The sequence below is a fragment of the Aedes aegypti genome, chromosome 2 (genome assembly GCF_002204515.2).
Source record: "Aedes aegypti strain LVP_AGWG chromosome 2, AaegL5.0 Primary Assembly, whole genome shotgun sequence".
NCBI classification, from domain to species: Eukaryota; Metazoa; Arthropoda; class Insecta; order Diptera; family Culicidae; genus Aedes; species Aedes aegypti.
The window spans coordinates 116,620,643-116,640,823 of NC_035108.1; the positions used below are offsets into that span (position 1 = coordinate 116,620,643).

At 38.1% G+C, this 20,181-nt stretch overlaps 1 protein-coding gene across 1 annotated transcript in view; it reads left to right on the top strand.

Moving 5' to 3' along the window:
* LOC5564459 (sialin) overlaps positions 1-6,824 on the top strand; it is a 37,426-nt gene extending 30,602 nt beyond the window's left edge. The window contains exons 5-6 of the mRNA XM_001648757.2: positions 6,014-6,147; positions 6,210-6,824. Of these exons, the coding sequence (XP_001648807.1) occupies positions 6,014-6,147; positions 6,210-6,677 (602 nt within the window). The 3' untranslated portion in view covers positions 6,678-6,824. The remainder of the gene's footprint in view (positions 1-6,013; positions 6,148-6,209) is intronic.
* The last annotated feature ends 13,357 nt before the right edge of the window (positions 6,825-20,181 follow it).

Below are 20,181 nucleotides of genomic sequence, written 5' to 3' on the forward strand. Positions count from 1 at the left end.
CAATGGAAGCGGATTTGTCGAGAGAAGCTTCATGGCTTCCGTGCAGAAATTTCAAAACATTCAATTCTTGCCAGATTTCGTGTTTTCAGTACAATGTGGATCCTCGGGGGATCTCTGTGATAATCCTCAAATCCTCTAATGGTTCCTATTTTTCTATATGAATACTTCTACTGGTTTTTCAAGCAATTCCTCCGGAAATTGGTCCATGGATTCTTTCAGAATTGCTTATGGAATTGCTTAGGCATTCGTTGATGAATTTTTCTAAGAATTACATCGAGGGTAACCTTAGTTACTATTTTTTATTTGAATAGCTTCAGACATACCTTAAGAAATTCGCCTAGAAGTTTTTTCAATTCGAAGATTAATTCAGGATTTATACTAGGAATGCTTTTACGTATAACTTTGGGGATTTTTTTAGGAATTCCATCAAAAAGTCATCTTGGAGTTCTACCACGGATTCATTTATTGAATTATCAAAAAAATCTAGGAATGCTCATTATGGATTTCTTCAGAGCTGTTCCTCGAGACTTCTTCTTCTTGACCAGGGATTCCTTCGGAAATGTCCCCATTTTTTTGTTTTTTCTCTGTTCGGATGAGCCACTGTGACCATTATTTTGATCTATTGTGGCATTACCCGTATCCTTAATGTGTAGTGCATGTCAGATTACTCCATTTCCATTGATAGATCATCATCAAGGCGGCATCCACAAATTACGTAACGCTCAAGGGGGAGGGGGGGAGTAGGCTCAAGCGTTACGGCTCATACAAAAATTTTAAATTTTTAATACAAAAAGCGTTACGGAGCGGGGGGAGGGGGTCAAAATTTGCCAATTTTAGCGTTACGTAATAAATGGACGCCGCCCAAGTATCGATATCTGTACAGTTCTAGAGGAATCAAAATCAGGGATTAGTAAAAATCGTATGTGATGCAAAGGTTCCGCTAATTATACCCTTCATAGAGACTTACCTGCATCTTAGCTAATTTGATCGATTTGAGTTCTGAGGAACCTGTTGTTTGACCAGGCAACGGATCTCTAGTCACATCTTTGTTTCGCTTTTACTGTTCAAAGGAGTACAAAGCAGCAAAACTGAATCTAGCTAGAAAATTTGTTTAGTTATCAGCATTTACGTGAGTCCTTGGATTACCAGCATTAAACAATCCTTGTTGAGTTAGTACTCATGATTTTTGGTCTGGCTTCAAGTATAGTTGCAGGACTGACAAACTCCGAGTCTTTAACCATCTGCTTGAATTTTTGAAACTGTTGCTAGTAACAAGTATTTTTTTTTTTTTTTTTTTTTTTGGGGACGGACCTGGTGTAGTGATTAGAACACTCGCCTCTCACGCCGAGGACCTGGGATCGAATCCCATCCCCGACATAGTCACTTATGACGTAAAAAGTTATAGTGACGACTTCCTTCGGAAGGGAAGTAAAGCCGTTGGTCCCGAGATGAACTAGCCCAGGGCTAAAAATCTCGTTAATAAAGTCAAATCAAATCAATCAAGTATTTTTTATCTTGAATTCTTCAATTATCGAAACATATTACCAAAACAATTTCAGAACGCGATATGACGTCTGCTTGTTCATTATTTTCATGGTAACGGAGTGATTTTCAAACTAGTGTTCATTAAAAATTTGTTCTTAGTCTCGATCTCTCCGTATCTCGATGGTCCCTTCGATTTCAAGATGTGGAGAAGCGACTGTATTGGCAAGTGAACCCGCTCTCCTCATGATTCTACAATAGCTCTGATAGTGTGATTGTTTGTACGATTCCAAATGTGTTTTGTTTTTGTTTTATCTTTCCAAAAAAAATGCTCTTAATCTGTGGAAGACACGATTCATATTTTGGGTCGGCTCAGTGCTCCCGAACTAAGATTCGCCCGTAACGAAGGAATCGTATTTGTTCGTCATGACGCCGAGCCTATGTGATCGGATCTCTGCGGCTAATCGTCATCCGACGCTGGTTGAGTGACGATGACGATGCTTCGTTTAGTTTCGTCGCCGACTTTTTCCATTTGACGGTGACGATTGTCTAGCCTGCATATTACCCTAGCCCGATAAACAAGATGAGACTAGGTTTCAGATTGGTAGATCTTACCCCGTAACGCACCACAAAAGGATGATCTACCCGCGTTACGGATATAAAATGTCCCTGGGGATTCCTTCACGATATTCCTCAGAGATACCTTCTAGGATTACCCCTGGCATTTCGTTGGGAATATCCCAGATAGATTAATTTACGAATTTCCCCAAAAGTTCGTGCAGGAGTTCACCCATAGATTGCTTGAAGAAGTACCACCCGATATAATTTTAGGAATTTTCCCAGGGATTACTTGATGTATGAAATATTCCTTTGTGAATTCCCCCTAACTTCATTCAGTAGCACCCCAAGGATTTATACAAAACTCTCAAAAAACAACCTGAAAACATTCTCCGGAGATTCCTTTAGGAATCTCTCAAGTTTTTCTTGAGTAATGATCCCTTCTGCAATCTCCCAAGAAAACTTTTCGGAAATTCCCCAAGGATTTCATCTGAATGTCCGCAGGAATTCTCATAGAAAAGCTTCAAGAGATACCTTCAGATATTCCTACTGGTATTCTTTCAGGAAAATTTCCGGCAATACCTTCTGTAGTTTTACTAGCGATACATTGGAATATCTCAATACAATCTCTCAGGTGCACTGTGAACATAGATTTGTTTAATCTATTGTTCAATTGTATCCATCGATTCAGCATAGAAACGTGTTGTATTTTGATGTTTTGAAATATTTTCGAGCAACCTGTACAAAATATAATAACTTTCCAAATTATCAACGCTTTGGTTAGCGGTGACCGTTGACGTTGATTCAACGCAAACTCGTTAAAGTTGACACTAACAATCATGAAAATCAATACAACTACATTGACGTTCATCCAGAGCAAAATCAACGTTTATCGTTGATTAACGCTAAGAACGTTAGACTCTAAAAGCCTTTGATAGTGCATTGAAAAGCATTTGACTTTACTTTGGGATGCTTTGTAATCGAAATGGCTCCTTGCAAATGCTAGGGACCATTCGAAAACCTATGAGAAACTTTATGAATCGCTGAGGAACAACAAAACACTTTGGGAAATTGCAATCTTTTGAGAACCCCAATGAATCCCTAAAATCCCTTTGAAACTTCTTCAACACCTCTGGAAAATCTTTGGCCCCTAGTAATCTTTTGCGCCAACAAGTGTAGACAAACAATAGTGAGTACAGCGGAACAATATCAAAATCTCTTTTCATTAGGAAAAAAAAAACAGCTGATGCAATATCATATTGATTATCACGAATCTCTTCAGGTTCTTGTCAACCAATTTATATCTCAAAATAACCCCCTAAAATATAACTGCAGATATTTCTAGAAAGTGTCTCTTATGAATTATTTTTATGATTCCATATGGCACCTACATGTCCTGATAAATTGTCTTAGGACAAATTTTGATGATAATGCACAATGATTCCTCCGTGAATTTTCTCAAAAATGTTTGCATGTTTTTTTTTTTTCACTTATTTATCAAAGGTATTCCGTCATGTTCTTCTTTTGAATTTTTTTAATAACTACTATCGAAATTCTTCCAAAATTTCTTTTAGAAAGGCCAAGAATATTTCAGAAATCAGTTCAATAAATCATCGAAATATTCCTATCAAAATCCATCCCAGTTCATTCTTGGGTAACGTCCAGCAACTCATCAAGGTATTTCTATGGCAACCACTTATTTGAATTAATGAAGAAACTATTCGAGAAATCACCTTCAAGAATGGTTTCAGGAGTTTTTCCGGCAAGCATTCCTACTTCTTTTTTCTGGCTTTACGTTCCAACTGGGACAGAGCTTGATTCTCAGCTTCTTATGAGCATTGCCGCAGTTATTAACAATCGACTTTGTTTACCGCCAAATTTTGACGCCTGTTGGACCATTCTTCGGTCCCTTTGCTTACATTGACTTTCAGCACTTTCGAAAATATTTATGATGGATACAGTGTTGCCGTACAGGCATACATAAATGGTGGATACAGTGTTGCCATATACTTCAAATCGATTTTTCGTCGAATGAGTATTATTATTTCAAAAATATTGATTCTATCCTGTTTATCAGACATTTAACTGTCGAATATATCCAACTCCTTGAGGTTTTTAAAGGATATGTTGAGAAATAGTTTTTTTAAGTAAAAAACCTCATTTTGCATATTAAATTCCGGAGAAAATGAAGTACTCAAAAGTGAGTTCATTCCATTCAATCCGGGGGGGTCCTTGCGTTAACCTAATTTTGAGTTGATAGGGTAGAAGTTGTTTTCATTTGCAGCCATGTGAAAAAATACCTACTGGCTAAGTTCTTTTTATTCAACCGGCAGATCTAATAACTCATTTTCCAGTACTATACCACTTACTCAAATTTGAGGTAACGCACTAAGGCTAGGTTTTTGGGTTGTTTCGCTCTTCGCTCTCTGGCAACAATAGAAGGAGCGAATGAAATAGAGAGGGAAAAATAACTAAACAAAAAGTTAAAAATACTAAAATATGGATTCTCCGTGTATTAATATAACGTCTGACTTGAAAAAAAAAAATGTTAAAATAAAACAAAACACTATTATGAACTTATTTTAAACTTTTTAGTTTGTTTTGTTCTTAGTCAGCCCAGAAAACCTAGCTTTGCATTGATCAATAAAATCTTCGTTGAAACTTTTAACTTAAAAACACCTTTTTTTCAAGATTGGCTCAAGCGCCAATGGCAGTTAAGCGTTTTTGAAAAGTAAAATGTTTGACAAACAAGATGGAATCATAAAAAATCAAAAGATACTCATTCGACGAAAATGCGATTTAAAGTTTTCATTGAAAATAAGTATATTTATCAACACTATGTCCTAAATATATTTTTTCCTTCTCTCCTTAAACAATTTTCTTCAAAAGTGTCGGAGGTCTTTTTTCTCTGTCTAATAGTTTCAAAGATATAAATCGAAGAATGTAAAAAAAAATCATGAACTTCAGATTTTTTCTATTAACCAATAGTATAGTAAGCCGTAATAGTCATAACCCTCGTTGTTCAAAATCATAAGTTTTTGTCAAATTTGCAATCACGCGTTGATCCTAAGGGTTAAGGGATGATTACACGATTATACTTTTTTGTGGACACTTGGTTTGCAATGACCCATATATATTCTTTCTTCTCTGTAAGGTTTTCAAGGAATTGATTTTGAAAAGTTAGTTTTTCAGTAGCGATTTCTCTATAGACATACCCAGGATCCTCAAAAAAAAAATTGCAGGGATTACTACAGATACTTTATTCATTTTCAGAAATTCCTCTATGGATCGCATTCTATAGAGAGCTCGTGAAATAATCGATACATGATTTGCGGATATAATTCCTGGAGGATGATAATAAGCAATCTCTTAAGCGATACCTAGATAAAATCATGAAATTATCACTAGAAGTGATTCCGTTATTCTTCGTAGTTTTAGAGCAACAAATCTGGAGAAATTTGTATTTTATGTAAGGAAATCGTAGATTATGTAATATTCACCTATTCTGTGGACTCCTAGTGAAATTTTTGATTTATTCTTTGTGTAGTACATGAAAAATTTTATCAAGATTGAAGTTTAATTCCTTTCGCAATAATTGATGGTGAAAACTTTGGTAGACTTATGGCTGGTTCTCAATGAACTAATTGTAAGAATCTTTACGTATTAAATGTGAAAAAAATAGTGGTTTCATGACTCAATTGGCCAAGTAAAAAAAAGAAGTAAAGAAGTAAAAAATCGGTTTCCCTACGAACTTTTTGGTGGAATTCTGACAATATCCATAAGATCGTCAGTTGAAGCATTAATTTTCGACGGTTTTCAAGAATCCTAAGCTATTTATGATCAATTACTTTTAATAAGATTATTGCCGAAACACTCGAAGAAAACTTGAAACACAAATTTAAACTAGCTTTTTTACAATTTTTCTTAAAATAATTAATTAATCACCTTATTCAATTGGTCTATTTTCATCCAGATACCATGCACTTCCAACTCGAGAAAACTGGATTCATCTCCGCCATCCCTTATCTGGTCATGGGAATTCTCCTGTTCGTTTCCGGTTATCTTGCCGATCTGTCGCAGGTTAAAGGATGGCTCACAACGACCCAGGTAATTTTCTTTCAATATCTCAAATAAATCAAACCAACCTGAATTCCCCGCTTCTTTCGCAGGTCCGTCGATTCTTCAACTGTGGCGCCTTCCTCGGTCAAACCGTGTTCATGATCACCGGAGCGTTCATTCTGAAGCCGGCTGCCACCATCACCTGTTTCACGATCGCCGTCGGCATGGGCGCCTTTGCTTGGTCTGGCTTCGCAGTAAACCATTTGGATCTGTCCCCAAAAAGCGCCGGAGTTCTGATGGGAATTTCCAACACCTTCGCCACGATCCCCGGCATTGTGAGTCCCATCCTCACCGGTTACATCACGTCGAACAAATCGGACGACGAATGGCGAGTGGTGTTCTACATTGCCGCCGGAATCTATTTGATTGGCTGTGTGATTTATTGGATCTGGGCGTCTGGGGAACTTCAGCCGTGGTCGATCGAGGCCCAGGAGAAGTTGGTCAAGGAGCAGAATGGGAAAAAGAATGGCCTCGACGGGGGTTACGTTAACAAGATGAAGATCGAGGATGAGATGTAAGGTGGCGTCGTCGGGAGCGTCAGTTGCGAAGCGACAAGTATTTTATCTATATGTGTATTTTAATGAAGGCGTTCATGTTTGAAATGAATGTTGATAATTAATGTTATTTAAGAAACTAAAATGTTTTAAAATGTTTACGTTCCGAAAGCTGCGTAGACTTATTTGTATGAAAGAACTGCTGATCAACTAGAGTGCAAGATTGCGTTCAATTTAAGCACCAGTTTGATAGAGACAACGTTCGCTAGACAGGCGAGTGATCGGTTGAAACGGGCTGAGATGAACAAACGCTTATGTGGGAACGAAAAGTCATGTAGATTGCATATTTGAAGGCGGATATCATACACGTTGAAAATAAAAGCGGTTTGAAAATATTTCACATGACATGGTAACAACATGAAGCCAGTGGGCCGAAATAGAAGCAGGTGGCCTGAAACTTTCATTCACGTGGGCCAGGGATACACATTATTAAGATGTTAGGTAAATTCACGTGCTCGGCTCGAACCCAGGACTCTTGTCTAGCATATATGAGTCCTGGGTTCGAATCTTTTCTCTAAAAAAATATCATTCAAATTGGCAACTATTGCAAGTTTTTCTATTCTCAAAACCATAAGGTATCGCTCGTGACTATGTACAATATTTTATTCTAAGATGGTTATGAGCATGTTCAAACAAATGTTTTAATCGATTTTTAGCCGTTTTAGGGTAATGATGAACACACATGTAAAAAAATGAACCGCGGAATACGGCTCAAAATAGGCAATTTTTGAAAAGAAATTGTGATTTCTTTACAGCACTTCGTTAATTGCGCTGAGTTGAACATACAGTCACCCACAGTTATGGATAGCACACAGATATGGATCAAAGTTGGATTAAAACGCAAATATCTCATCAAATAGAGTTGCAATTACGCAGAACGCATTTAACCTACGTGAACCATAAATCTGTACAGCATCCTTATCAATTATAATATGCTTAAGCATATGTTTTCTGTCCATAAGAAATTAAATGTCAACCGTATTCCCAGAAGCGTTGATTCATAACTGTGGGCTAGGGTGCCAATGGAATGTATGGGAAAAATTTTGCCATCGAATTTCAAAAATGGTAGTGCTCAAAAATTTTGTCTCCTCGAAAAAAGTCCCCATGCAAAATTTGAGCTCAATCGGACTTCATTAAGTGGACCCCCAAAGCGGTCAAAGTTTGGCTTCTTTGACCCATGAAAAATCTCCATGAAATTTCCGAAATCGAAATTTTTTTTTTGATGTCTTAGAAATGCATGAAACGTCGAGATCTGGTGTTATTTGGATTTTTTTTTTTTTTTTTTGAAAAATCGACCTTTTGGGACTTAGTAAATTTTTGAGTTTGGGGAGTGAATTGAATTTGAAATGAACGATTTGAATTCAATTGCTGAGAAATTCAAGGCAATAGTATTGAAACATATCCTATATCATTGTTGGCCACTGAAACCATATTATATGTGATATTTCATTAGGGTGGTTAATTTACTTTCCATTAGGGTGGTCCTTTTTGTTAAATAATAAAATAAATAAAAAATAGAATTTTATTTGAATATTGAAGACAATAGTATTGGAACATCTCTCACATTATCGTAAGCCGTTTTCTACATTTAATATGTGGTATTTTATTAGGGTGGTTCACTTATTTTCCATTACGGTGGGCCTTTCTGTTGAAAAATCATAATTTGAATGGGATATTAAAAACAATAGTATTTTATCACCTGTTTCATCATCGTAGGCCATTTCCTTCATTAGATTCGTGATATTTTATTAGGGTGGAATTCCGTAAGAACTTCCAGAGAAAATTCCGAAGGTACCCCTTTTGGAGATTTTTCATGGGTCAAAAAAGCCAAACTTTGACCGCTTTGGGGGTCCACTTAATGAAGTCCGATTGAGCTCAAATTTTGCATGGGGACTTTTTTCGAGTAGAAAAAACTTTTGAGCACTACCATTTTTTGAAATTCGAAAAATCGATTTTCATTGGCACCCTACTGTGGGCATTGAAAACCATACCACAGTTATGTATCAACGATAAGACGATTCCGGAACAAACGCCAAAACGTATGCTTTCACTAGCACACCATTTCTTTACCTCGCTGGTAAATTGCTGTTATAGTGTTTTGATCCATAATATGAGTCGATTTGATCCATAATAAGGATCCTCCTCTTCCACTGATCCACATCTGTGGGGTGGACATCGTTTGAAATTTCTATTGAAACCGATACTTTTTGGTAAATAACCGCGAGTTTTAAGGTGTAATCTCAAAAACAGGTATATTCTGCAGTGCCAGAGAGGTAATTTTATTCTGTAAAGCGTCACCATGTTTTTTCATCACAGCTTGTTCTGAAAAATGACCCTTAGTTGATCCATAACAGTGGGGTAACTGTACTTATGAAATTTTTGGCAATGGTAATTTCTACAGATCAGAATCAGATAAAGTTTCACAGCAAATCAATTCGTGTCTACATTGCAATTATTCATGGAATGAAACTTCAGGGTGTACCGTCGAATGTTTTTTTGAAGCATGAGTTCTGCCAGAGGAATATTGTGATCTCCTTCTAGTACAATTCCCGCTTTTCGGAAGCAATTTTTAATTGTCTTTGCAGAAACGTTAATGGACCACACTTTGGATAAAAGATTTATGGCATCAAGAACGATTATTTCTTCCATCATCTGTTGAAAGAATACATACATGTTTTTTTTTATTAAACGTAGAAATAAATTAAAAATACCTCTCCTATCTTTCATCCATTCTTTGAATTCATTTTTTTACAAGTGCGTGTCTGTAATAGTGCTTCAACGTGATTCCGAGGTTCAACGGCTGCAATACGGATGTTGCCTTTGGAGGGAAGAAACACAGCTCGGTTACTTTCTATTTCTCTTGAACGGGTTTTGGGTGAGCCGAACAATTATTCACCAACATCAGAAGAATCAAAAAACTAACCAGAAGACTTGTCATCCTGGCTTTTTTGATACCTCTGTATATCACCGGCAGTGATCGCACGTTTTTAAAGCAACGTGATTTCTGGCTTTTTCCTATTATGAACAGGAGTAGTTTCTCGCTGTCATTCATGTTTGTAGCGCAATTAGCCGTTAATCGTTGCTCCGAATATTTTTCTCCATGGCATGATTCAGTCTGTAGGGCAAAAGTTTTATCCGGAAGACACTTGAAAAACACGCCAGTTTCATCGGCCTTGAAAATGTTCTACGGTCTTTTATGTATGTCCCTTCCTGCCATCTGTCATAATGGTATCTACGCTTGCGCTTTCTCCGCACAATTTTTTGGAAGTAATTTTTGCCGTTTCAAAAACTTTACCAGCTAAACGTTACTGCCCTTGAAATTTCGAAAGATTTTTCACAAATAATTGCTCTAGATAATGGAATTTGGCTCTCCCTAGCTTGACGGACAAAGATTACCAGTGATTGTGCAACCCAACAAACATTTATGCTGAATAAGAGTTGAACAAACGACTTTCAAGCGTACTTCAGCTGAAAAAAAAACTATTGTTTAGCTACTAATGTTTCTTGGGAAGTTTGTCATCTAACAGCGGTTAGTCTCGTTTTGCTTGAGGAGTTCCTCGGGATTCATATTGGTTCAGTCATTTGTCCTTCTTGTGGATGATGGTTGAAACAGTTCTTTATGGAATTTTTTATGTCTTACTTTATTTCAGTGTCCTTCATTTCCATTTCGAATCTATTGATTATTTCTGCTGTCTGAGCAAGAGTCAACGTGTTCGACTTCCTTTTCTCAAAAACTTCCATTGCTTTCGATCTGCTCTGAACATCAGGTGACTAGAAATGACTTGTTTCATAGCGCAGAAAAAAATCAATTCCATCAACAAGACATGCATATCGAGACATGGAAACAAAATAGAGTTATAGAAATATCGACTCATGATGAGCACGATGCACAGTGGCGTATCTTCATGGACAAATCTTCAAATACGTACCAAATCGCTTGATAATGGTTATCTATCATCCCGTTGGCAATAACTGTTAAATAGAAAAATCGATTTTCTAGCGAAACTTGTACAAATTAAGTTTATCATCCATTCGAATAAAAATGCTATTAATTATTAACACAGCTCTGGTCTTCACAGGTTCCTACCTCACGCTTCCATGGGTCAAACGATGACAAAGACCGCCAGCTAAGGGTTGCGTACTTCTGGTTCCGACATCAGCTAGATTAATGAGGTACGCCGCGAGCATCTGTTCATCAGGAGATGCGGCTCAAACAGCGTCTGTTATGGTATGCAGCGGCTGAACAAGAAATGCTGAACAGCGCACAGCTAAATCCAAGGTGGTAGCCCCATCAGCGCGATCGTCCTAGTGTTAGTTGGGACGTTAAACAGAGCTCCGGCGAGACAGGAGTGTTGGCGTATGCCCAATAAGCCAGCCGTAAAAAAAAACTTTTTTTGCGAAAAACATAGGAGAACATAAGACCCGGAGCAATCGGCAAAAACTTACTCGACGAAATAGGGATTGCGATATGAAACTGCAAGTCACTTGATTTCGCAGGTTGCGACAGGTTAATCTAAGACGAACTACAGTCACCCCACAGTTATGGATAGCACACAGATATGGATCAAAGTTGGCTTAAACGGAGAATATCTCATCCAATAGAGCTGCAATTACGCAGAACACATTTTATCTACGTGAACCATAAATCTGTACAGCATTGCAATCAATCATAACATTATCCAGTATATTTTATTCGTATGAAATAAAATGTTATCCGTATTCATAGAATCGTTGATTCATAACTGTGGGGCATTGAAACCCGTACCGTAAAACGGGGTAACTTTGATAGTTTTTTCGCTGAAAACTTCTATATTTATGCATGCTGTTTCAAAGAATTACAATTTATATTTCTAAAACAAGTACTGACATCCTAGCTATCGATTGCACTTGATAGATTGCCAAAAGATTTATTCTGAATGGATGTATAATTTTTCATATAATCGAAAGTCGGTTTTCTGTTTTGGGGTAACTTTGATAATGCAGTATAAATCGAACAAAATTGAATGAATTACAGAACATTTACAGGGCGTTGCATACCTCTAGGCGTTTAACGCTATATGGAAATTTGTGACTTAGATTACAAAAATGGTCCCAGTTTGTGAAAAAGGTTTTCGCTAAGAGATTTGACACCGAATTCATGTTCTACTATAACTAGGCTATCATGGGTAAGTGACGAACTCATTATGACTTTATCAAATAGTGGTCGTAGAACAGATTGTTTGTAAGCGTTGCAAAAATGCTAAAATCTAGTAAATTTTTAATATTTGCATAAAAATCGTCAAATGCACTTGATTCCAACGAAAATAGCTTTGACATGAAGTGTCATATTAATACTCTTTACTATTGCATTCGTTTTTCTTAACTAATTGACAGAAACTTCGTTATTTCGTTCAGTATGTTGGGGGTCTCGCACTATCAAAGTTACCCGCATTATCAAAGTTACCCCGTTTTACGGTACCACAGTTATGAATCAACAATAAGATGATTGCGAAAGAAACGCCGGAACGTATACTTTCACTAACACACCATTCGTTTTTATAGTGTTCTGATCCATAATATGAGTCGATTTGATCCATAATAAGGACCCTCCTGTTCCACTGATCCACATCTGTGGGATGGACAACGTTTGAAATTTCTATCGAAATCGACACTTTCTCGTAAATAATCGAGATTTTTTTGTGTTTTTTTTTTAAACAACTATATTCGGCTTAGCCAGGCGGGTAATTTTGTTTTGTACAAGGTCACCATGATTTGTAATCATATTTTATTCTAAAAATTGACCCTTAGCTGATCCATAACTGTGGGGTGACTGTACATCCCAAACTTCGATATCGTAGCGCTGCAGAAACTTTGTTGGACTGGACAGAATGTGTGGAAAAGCGGGCATCGAGCGGCTACCTTCTACCAAAGCTGTGGTACAATGAGCTAGGAACTGGCCTCATAGTGTTGGGCAAGATGTGGTAACGCGTTATCGGGTGGCAGCAAAGATGTGGATAAATGGCCGTTTCTTCAACTACAGCACGTTTTACGTGCAACTGGAGCAGATATATGACAGATGTTCGCCGCGTGACGTGAAAATCGTTGTTGGCAACATGAACGCACGGGTAGCACGAGAGGAGATGTACAGATCGGTGATCGGGCGGAACAGCCTGCACGCCGTATATAACGACAACGGCCAACGATGCGTCAACTTTGCAACCTCTCGTGGTATGGTAGTCCGAAGCACCTTCTTCCCTCGCAAAGATATCCATAAGGCAACCTGGAGATCACCCGATAATCTAACTAAGAATCAAATCAACCACGTTCTAAACGACGGAAAATTCTTCTCAGACATCACCATTGTTCGCACATACCGCAGTGCGAATTAAGATTCGAACCTCTACCTAGATGCTATATGTGTGCGTTCAGAACTGTCGACGGTGAACAAATCGCGTCGAAGTCGAAGGCCGCGGCTCAACATCGAGCGGCTACGGGCTCAGAAGTAGCCCAAGATTACGCGCAGCAGTTGGAAGTGGCCCTACCAACGGAAGAGCAGCTTGGCGCCGCCACTCTTGAAGATGGCTGGAGGCACATAAGTTCCGCCATCGGTAGCACCGCAACAACAGCACTAGGTCCAGCGGCCCCGAAACAGAGAAACGACAGGTAAGACGGCGAATGCAAGCAGTTGAAGAATGAGAAGAATGCAGCATGGGCGAGAATGCTGCAACGCCGCACAAGAAGGGCGAGATCACGAAGCGATGGAAAAGCTGTTCCGCGATAAAGACACACCAGCACTATGGGCGGTTTCCATACAGACTGGCGGCCAAAAATATTTTTTCCATCTCATGTCGTATTTATGAGTTTTATGATACAAATTTGATGTTTTATTTTCAAAAACAAGTTTTCGCGACTAACTTTTACATAGGGCCTATAGCGAAATATTAAACTTTGTTACTTATAATGCATATAATCCATTCATGCGATTATCGTTATGTAAACCATTATAAATATTAAAACTTACATAGAAATGATGATATGAATGATTTAGCTAAATTCAGTTATTTTCTAAATTAGTTTTTCGCTGTTTTCAAAAGAAAATGGTTAAAAATATTGGAAAAATTCAAAAAAGCCTTAAATTAAAAAAGTGCAAATTTGTGCAGCTAAATTCTTCACAATCCTTTAGTTTACATCTCAAAGTACCCTTGGAACTAAATTTAAGCCTGGGACAACTTGGGACAAAAAAGTACTCGATGTGTTAACTATAAGATTATTCGATTTTTTACCCGCTTTATAAAAAAACATCATAAAAGCCACTATTTTGAAGTTTTTTTTTATTTTTTTTATTGTTTCTAGGAAGCCATTTTTGTAAGCTTTCTAATGGTGTAAAAACATTTTACGTAAGTATTATAGAAAAAAAGTTATATTCATTTGAGTAAACCATAGTTTTTGTTAAAAAAAACAAGTTTTTCTCCATAGGCTCAAATTTGGCACCTCATATCTGAGTGTGCAATGCAAATCATGCCCTAATATTTTGGGGATTTCTTAGCAGACATGTTTACAATGAAATGGCGAACAAGAATTTAAATTTGGGGCACATCACTTTTTTGATTATTGGCCACCTGATAAGCCATAGTGACCAGGTCCAACCCACTCGGGCTCAGATATGGAAATAACTTAGGGAGCACGCGTGGACGACGAAAGACTTTCGCCTCCAGATCTCCAAGAGGTAGAAACGGAGATTGGGCGGTTGAAAACAACAAAGCCGCCGGAGTGAACCAACTACCGAGCGAGCTGCTAAAATACGGTGGTGATGCACTAGTAAGAGCGCTGCACTGGGTTATTTCCAAGATTTGGGAGGATGAAGTATTGCCGGAGAAGTGGATGGAAAGTCTCGTGTGTCCCATCTACAAAAAGGGCGACAAGTTGCATTGCGCCGCCTACAAAGTACTCTCCTAAATTTTATGCCGCCGTCTATCACCAATTGTTAGAGAATTCGTTGGGAATTACCAGGTATGATTTATGGGTGAACGAGCTACAACGGACCAGATATTCGCCATCCACCAGGTGTTGCAGAAATGTTGTGAATACAATGTACCCACACATCATTTGTTCACCGATTTTAAATCGGCCTGTGATACAATCGATCGAGAACAGCTATGGCAGATTATGCACGAATACGGTTTCCCGGACAAACTGATAAGATTGATCAAGCCGACGATGGAGCGAAAGTTGTGCGTAGTCCAAGTATCAGGGACACACTCGAGTCCCTTCGAATCTCGCAGAGGGTTACAGCAAGGTGATGGGCTTTCGTGTTTACTGTTCAACAGTGCGTTAGAGGGTGTGATAAGAAGAGCGGGAGTAGACACGAGGGGCACGATTTTCAGGCAGTCCATCTAGCCACTTGGTTTCGTCGACGACATTGACATTGTAGCACGGAATTTTGAGACGATGGCGGATACGTACATTCGACTAAGGACTGAAGCTAGGCGAATCGGACTGAACATCAATGTGTCGAAGACAAAGTACCGTAAAACGGGGTAACTTTGATAGTTCGAGACCCTCAACATATTAAACGAAATAACGAAGTTCCTGTTAATCAGTTTAGCAAAAACGAATGCAATAGTAAAGAGTATTAGTATGACACTTAATGTCAAAGCTATTTTCGTTGGAATCAAGTGCGTTTGGGAATTTATATGCAAATATTAAAAATTTACTAGATTTTAGCATTTTTGCAACGCTTACAAACAATCTGTTCTACGATCACTTTTTGATAAAGTCATAATGAGTTCGTCACTTATCCATGACCGCCTAGTTATAGTAGAACATGAATTCGGTGTCAAATCTCTTAGCGAAAACCATTTTTACAAACTGGGACCACATTTGTAATCTAAAGTCAGGAATTTTCATATAGCATTAAACGCCTAGAGGTATGCAACGCCGTACATGTTCTGTAATTCATTCAATTTTGTTCGATTTATACCTACTCCATTATCAAAGTTACCCCAAAACAGAAAACCGACTTTCGATTATATGAAAAATAATATAACCATTCAGAATAAATCTTTTGGGAATCTATCAAGTGCAATTGATAGCTATGATGTCAGTACTTGTTTTAAAAATATAAATTATAATTCTTTGAGCCAGCATGCATAAATATTGAAGTTTTCTTCGAAAAAACTATCTAAGTTACCCCGTTTTACGGCACATGATAGCAAGGGGCTCAAGAAAGGACACGGCTCACCCCCAACTCAAGTTCATATAAACGGTGATGAAATTGAGGTTGTCGAAGAATTCATGTACTTGGGCTCACTGGTGACCGCCGGCAACGTCACCAGCAGAGAAATCCAGAGACGCATCGTTGCTGGAAATCGTGCCTACTTTGGACTCCGCAGAACTCTTCAATCGAGTAAAGTTCGCCATCGCACGAAGTTACTCCTCTATAAATCGCTTATTTTTCAATCAAATGCACCTCAAGCTTACACGACCATGTAGTATTAAAGCATCTTTAGTTGGAAATTAAATGAAATACCGTAACAATAGATGAATTTGGTTTATTTTTACTATGTGCCTCAGTTTACACTAAATTGCACTATGGGACAGGGACGCAATCTGGCGGGGCAAAATTAATAACTCGGTAACGAAGCGTTTCCGGTATTTGGGGTCTTCGGCAAAGTTTTTTGTTACAACGAGGACCATCGACTGACATAAACGGATGGTTCGTAAATCGTCCGCATAGGTGGCGCCACAATCTAACTTTTTACTGTGACGTTCTAGAGACTTGGCATGTTCTGCAAATTTGTTCATTTTGATAAAATAGACGTCAAAATTCCACAGCCTACTGTTTTCGAGTTATTGGCAAAATTATAGAAAATTAGTGAAAAATCGATTTTTTTCACCGAATTTTACATTTTTCCTAAGAAACATGTCATATAATATTTTTTGCTGATAAATACATAACAAACGCAAGCTCTGGTGGAAAAAATTAAATAATACGACGCATAAAAATTCAGAAATTATGAAAAAACCTGGAAAATAGAGCATATTTTGAACCTTAATATCTCCAAAAGCGCAAAAAATCGCAAGCTCAAATTTTCAGGCAACATAGAGCAATACTTGATGAAACGGGTGTCAAAATTCCAGAGAGGTATATTTTGGTGTTTTTGAGATCTATCATTTTTTTTACAATGATTATATTTCTCCAATACAGTTAATTTCCATGACGAATCTGAATGGATGATCGACTTCAAGAAATAACGAGTCGTAGAACAAAAACTTTCAGAAAACTGTTCAAAAAAGCCATTATAGTAGCCATGAAACCGATATGCCGATTAACAAATTCAAAATTAAATTATCACGGTCGATACTTTTGTATGTAGCCATGAAATTCAGTTTAAGATCAGTTCCTTGAGTTGATATTGAGTAATGTAGATGAATGTGTAGATTAAAACTGGGTACATAATTGTTTTTCTTCAATAATTCATATGATATAGTATGCCATGAAAGACTTGATCATGTGTCAGTTAATTGGTTCGAGGTGAGCAATTTATTTTGTGAATGTGTTACTTTTAACACGGAAAATCAAATTTTAAAGCATATTCATGTCGATATCTCTAAACACTAAAATTTCAGAGCGCACGATCTCTTGTCAGGAGCTTGTAGATTTGTTTTAAAGCGAAAAGAGCGTTGATTCTTGGATGTTTCGAAACAGAGGATACAGATCAAAGGTATCAATTTGGAGATTCCTTCGATTTTGAGAACTGTTTAACCTTAAATATGTGTTTATTCACCGGATTTGCTTAAATTTTGAGCTTCCGGAAAACTGTGACAACGAATTCGAGATGGAATCCAAAACCAGCTTGTACTGTGAGCAGATATAATAATATCATGAAATAATAAAATATATTTTTCCGATTATTTAAAAATACACTTAAATATTTGCCATGACAATATTAATCGCGTAATGGAAAAGAAACCGTAAAAAATTAAAAAATCTCAAAAACACCAAAATATACCTCTTTGGAATTTTGACATCCGTTTCATCAAGTATTGCTCTATGTTGCCTGAAAATTTGAGCTTGCGATTTTTTGCGCTTTTGGAGATATTAAGGTTTAAAAATTGCTCTATTTTTCAAGTTTTTTTTTTCATAATTTCTTAGGTTTTATGCGTCGTATTATTATTTTTTTTTTCCACCAGAGCTTGCGTTCGTTGTATATTTATCAGCAAAAAATATTATATGACATGATTCTTAGAAAAAATGTCGAATTCGGTAAAAAAAATCGTTTTTTCACTAATTTCCTCTGATTTCGCCAATAACTCGAAAACAGTAGGCTGTGGAATTTTGACGTCTTCGAGAGAGTTGTTTATTTTATCAAAATGAACAACTTTGCAGAACATGCCAAGTCTCTAGAACGTCAAAGTAAAAAGTTAGATTGTGGCGCCACCTATGCGGACGATTTACGAACTATCCGTTTATGTCAGTAGATGGTCCTCGTTGTTACAAAAAACTTTGCAGAAAACACCAAATACCGGAAACACTTCGTTACCGATTTATTAATTTTTTTTTCCCGCCAGATTGCGTACCTGGCGCATAGTGCATTGAAATTAAAATATTTTTATCCGAGAAATTAAGGACGATCTGCCGACCCTTCTCAGAAAGCGTGACTGGCGACAAGCAGCCATGGACCGAGTCAAATGGAGACGTCTCCTACGTACAACAGAGGCCACCCAGGTCTTAGCCTGATTGGTAAGGTAATCGTTAACGAGGTTATATCACACTAATTCATGCAATACCAAGTAAATAAATAAATAACAACATCATCCTGCATTTCATTTCTAATACACCTTGTTATTGAAAATTTCTTTTAACATCATAACGCAGTATGATACAAACTTGTTATTTTTTCATAGGCAGGTTTCTTTTTTCTTAGTTGTGTTCCATCTCGCTGCCAGATGCATCCTACCTTGATACATTGATGGCTACAGCGTAGCGTCACGCCATTGCCGGGCGTATGTGGATATTCTTTCGTGCGAAGTAGGTACTGCTGATTGCCATCCCTCTAGCAGCAGCGAAGGTTACTAGCCGCAGGCCATTATCATTGGTAACGGAACGAAGGCTTTCCGTTCCAATGACGGGTCGGAAGAAATCTTCTTTCCCGATCTGCGCATTTGCGTCGCCGATGACTATCTTGACGTCTTGATTTGGGCACTCTCCGTAAATCTTATCCAGGCTCTCACAGAATTCATCCTTCATGTCATCGGGCTTATCGTTCGTTGGCGCATATATGCTGATCGGGCTGAAGTTGAAGAACTTGCCCTTCATTCTCAACACACAGATTCGATTGCTTACCGGTTTGCACCGAATAATTCGCTACATCTACTTCCCAATCACTATGAAGCCAACTCCACGTTCTGCTCTGTCGCCACTGCTGTAGTAGATGTGGTATTTGAATGAAGAGTTGGCGATGGGGTCCTCCGCTCGGAATTCACGTTCACCGGTTCTCGGCCAGCGTATTTCCTGGATAGCTGCCGCGTTCACGCCGAAATTCCGCAGTTCACGAGCCAGGAGCCCAACACGCGCGGGTTCGTTCAAAGTTCTCACGTTCCAAGATCCAACTTTCCAATCGTTGTCCTTTATTCGTTACCGGGTCTGTTACCGTAAAATCAATCCGTTTGCTCTACTTTTGCCTTTCTTGGTTGGTGAAGAGTCTTCGATAGGCCACCTTACCAGGGCTGCGCTACCTACGTCGTGCTAGAGATGCTGCCTCTTCGGTGCTGACACGATACAGCATTGACCGTTTGTTCTTTACATGATGACCACTGTCATAACCAGACATTGCAGAATTGGCTCTCATTTGAGTATGAAGCACGATCAAAGCAAGCAAAGAAAAACATCCCATCCGTTGCGGTCCACGATCGTCATTGTATCGCAAGGTGTAACAAGTCTGATAAATGGAAGCAGCGAGCGAGAGCCCCAAAGAGAGAGCGATGATAAAATCTATTTTTCTCGCTTGTTTACCGTTGGGGATAGGTGTTTTTCTTTACTAGCACGATAAACAATCCACGAACTTGAAATAGCAATAGTGTCCCCCAGGCTTGGAGTATGTTTAGAGGGGTTTTATCATGCGCTACTATCCCCCCAATCTGATCAAAGTTGTAGCAGTATACGATAAACAGTCTCTCATAATGTGCAGCATGTTATGATAGTTACAAAGAGCGATACGTGAGAGATTCTCTCAATTTTCTCAGGATTCAATCCCTGGTCATAACCATCACAACCACCCACCTTTATCAGGGCTTTGGACCTATAGTTCTGGTTCTCAATAGTTTCTAGTTCTTTCGGACATGCTACTATAGTGAGCCGTCATGCGCTAGTTAATCGTTTGCATTTTCACCAAAATATCGTAATTTCGGGTGAAAATGAACATTTTTCACTGTTTTCCATGTCTGTTTTCTATAATGTTGTCAATGTCAAACAACAGAATGCAGGAAA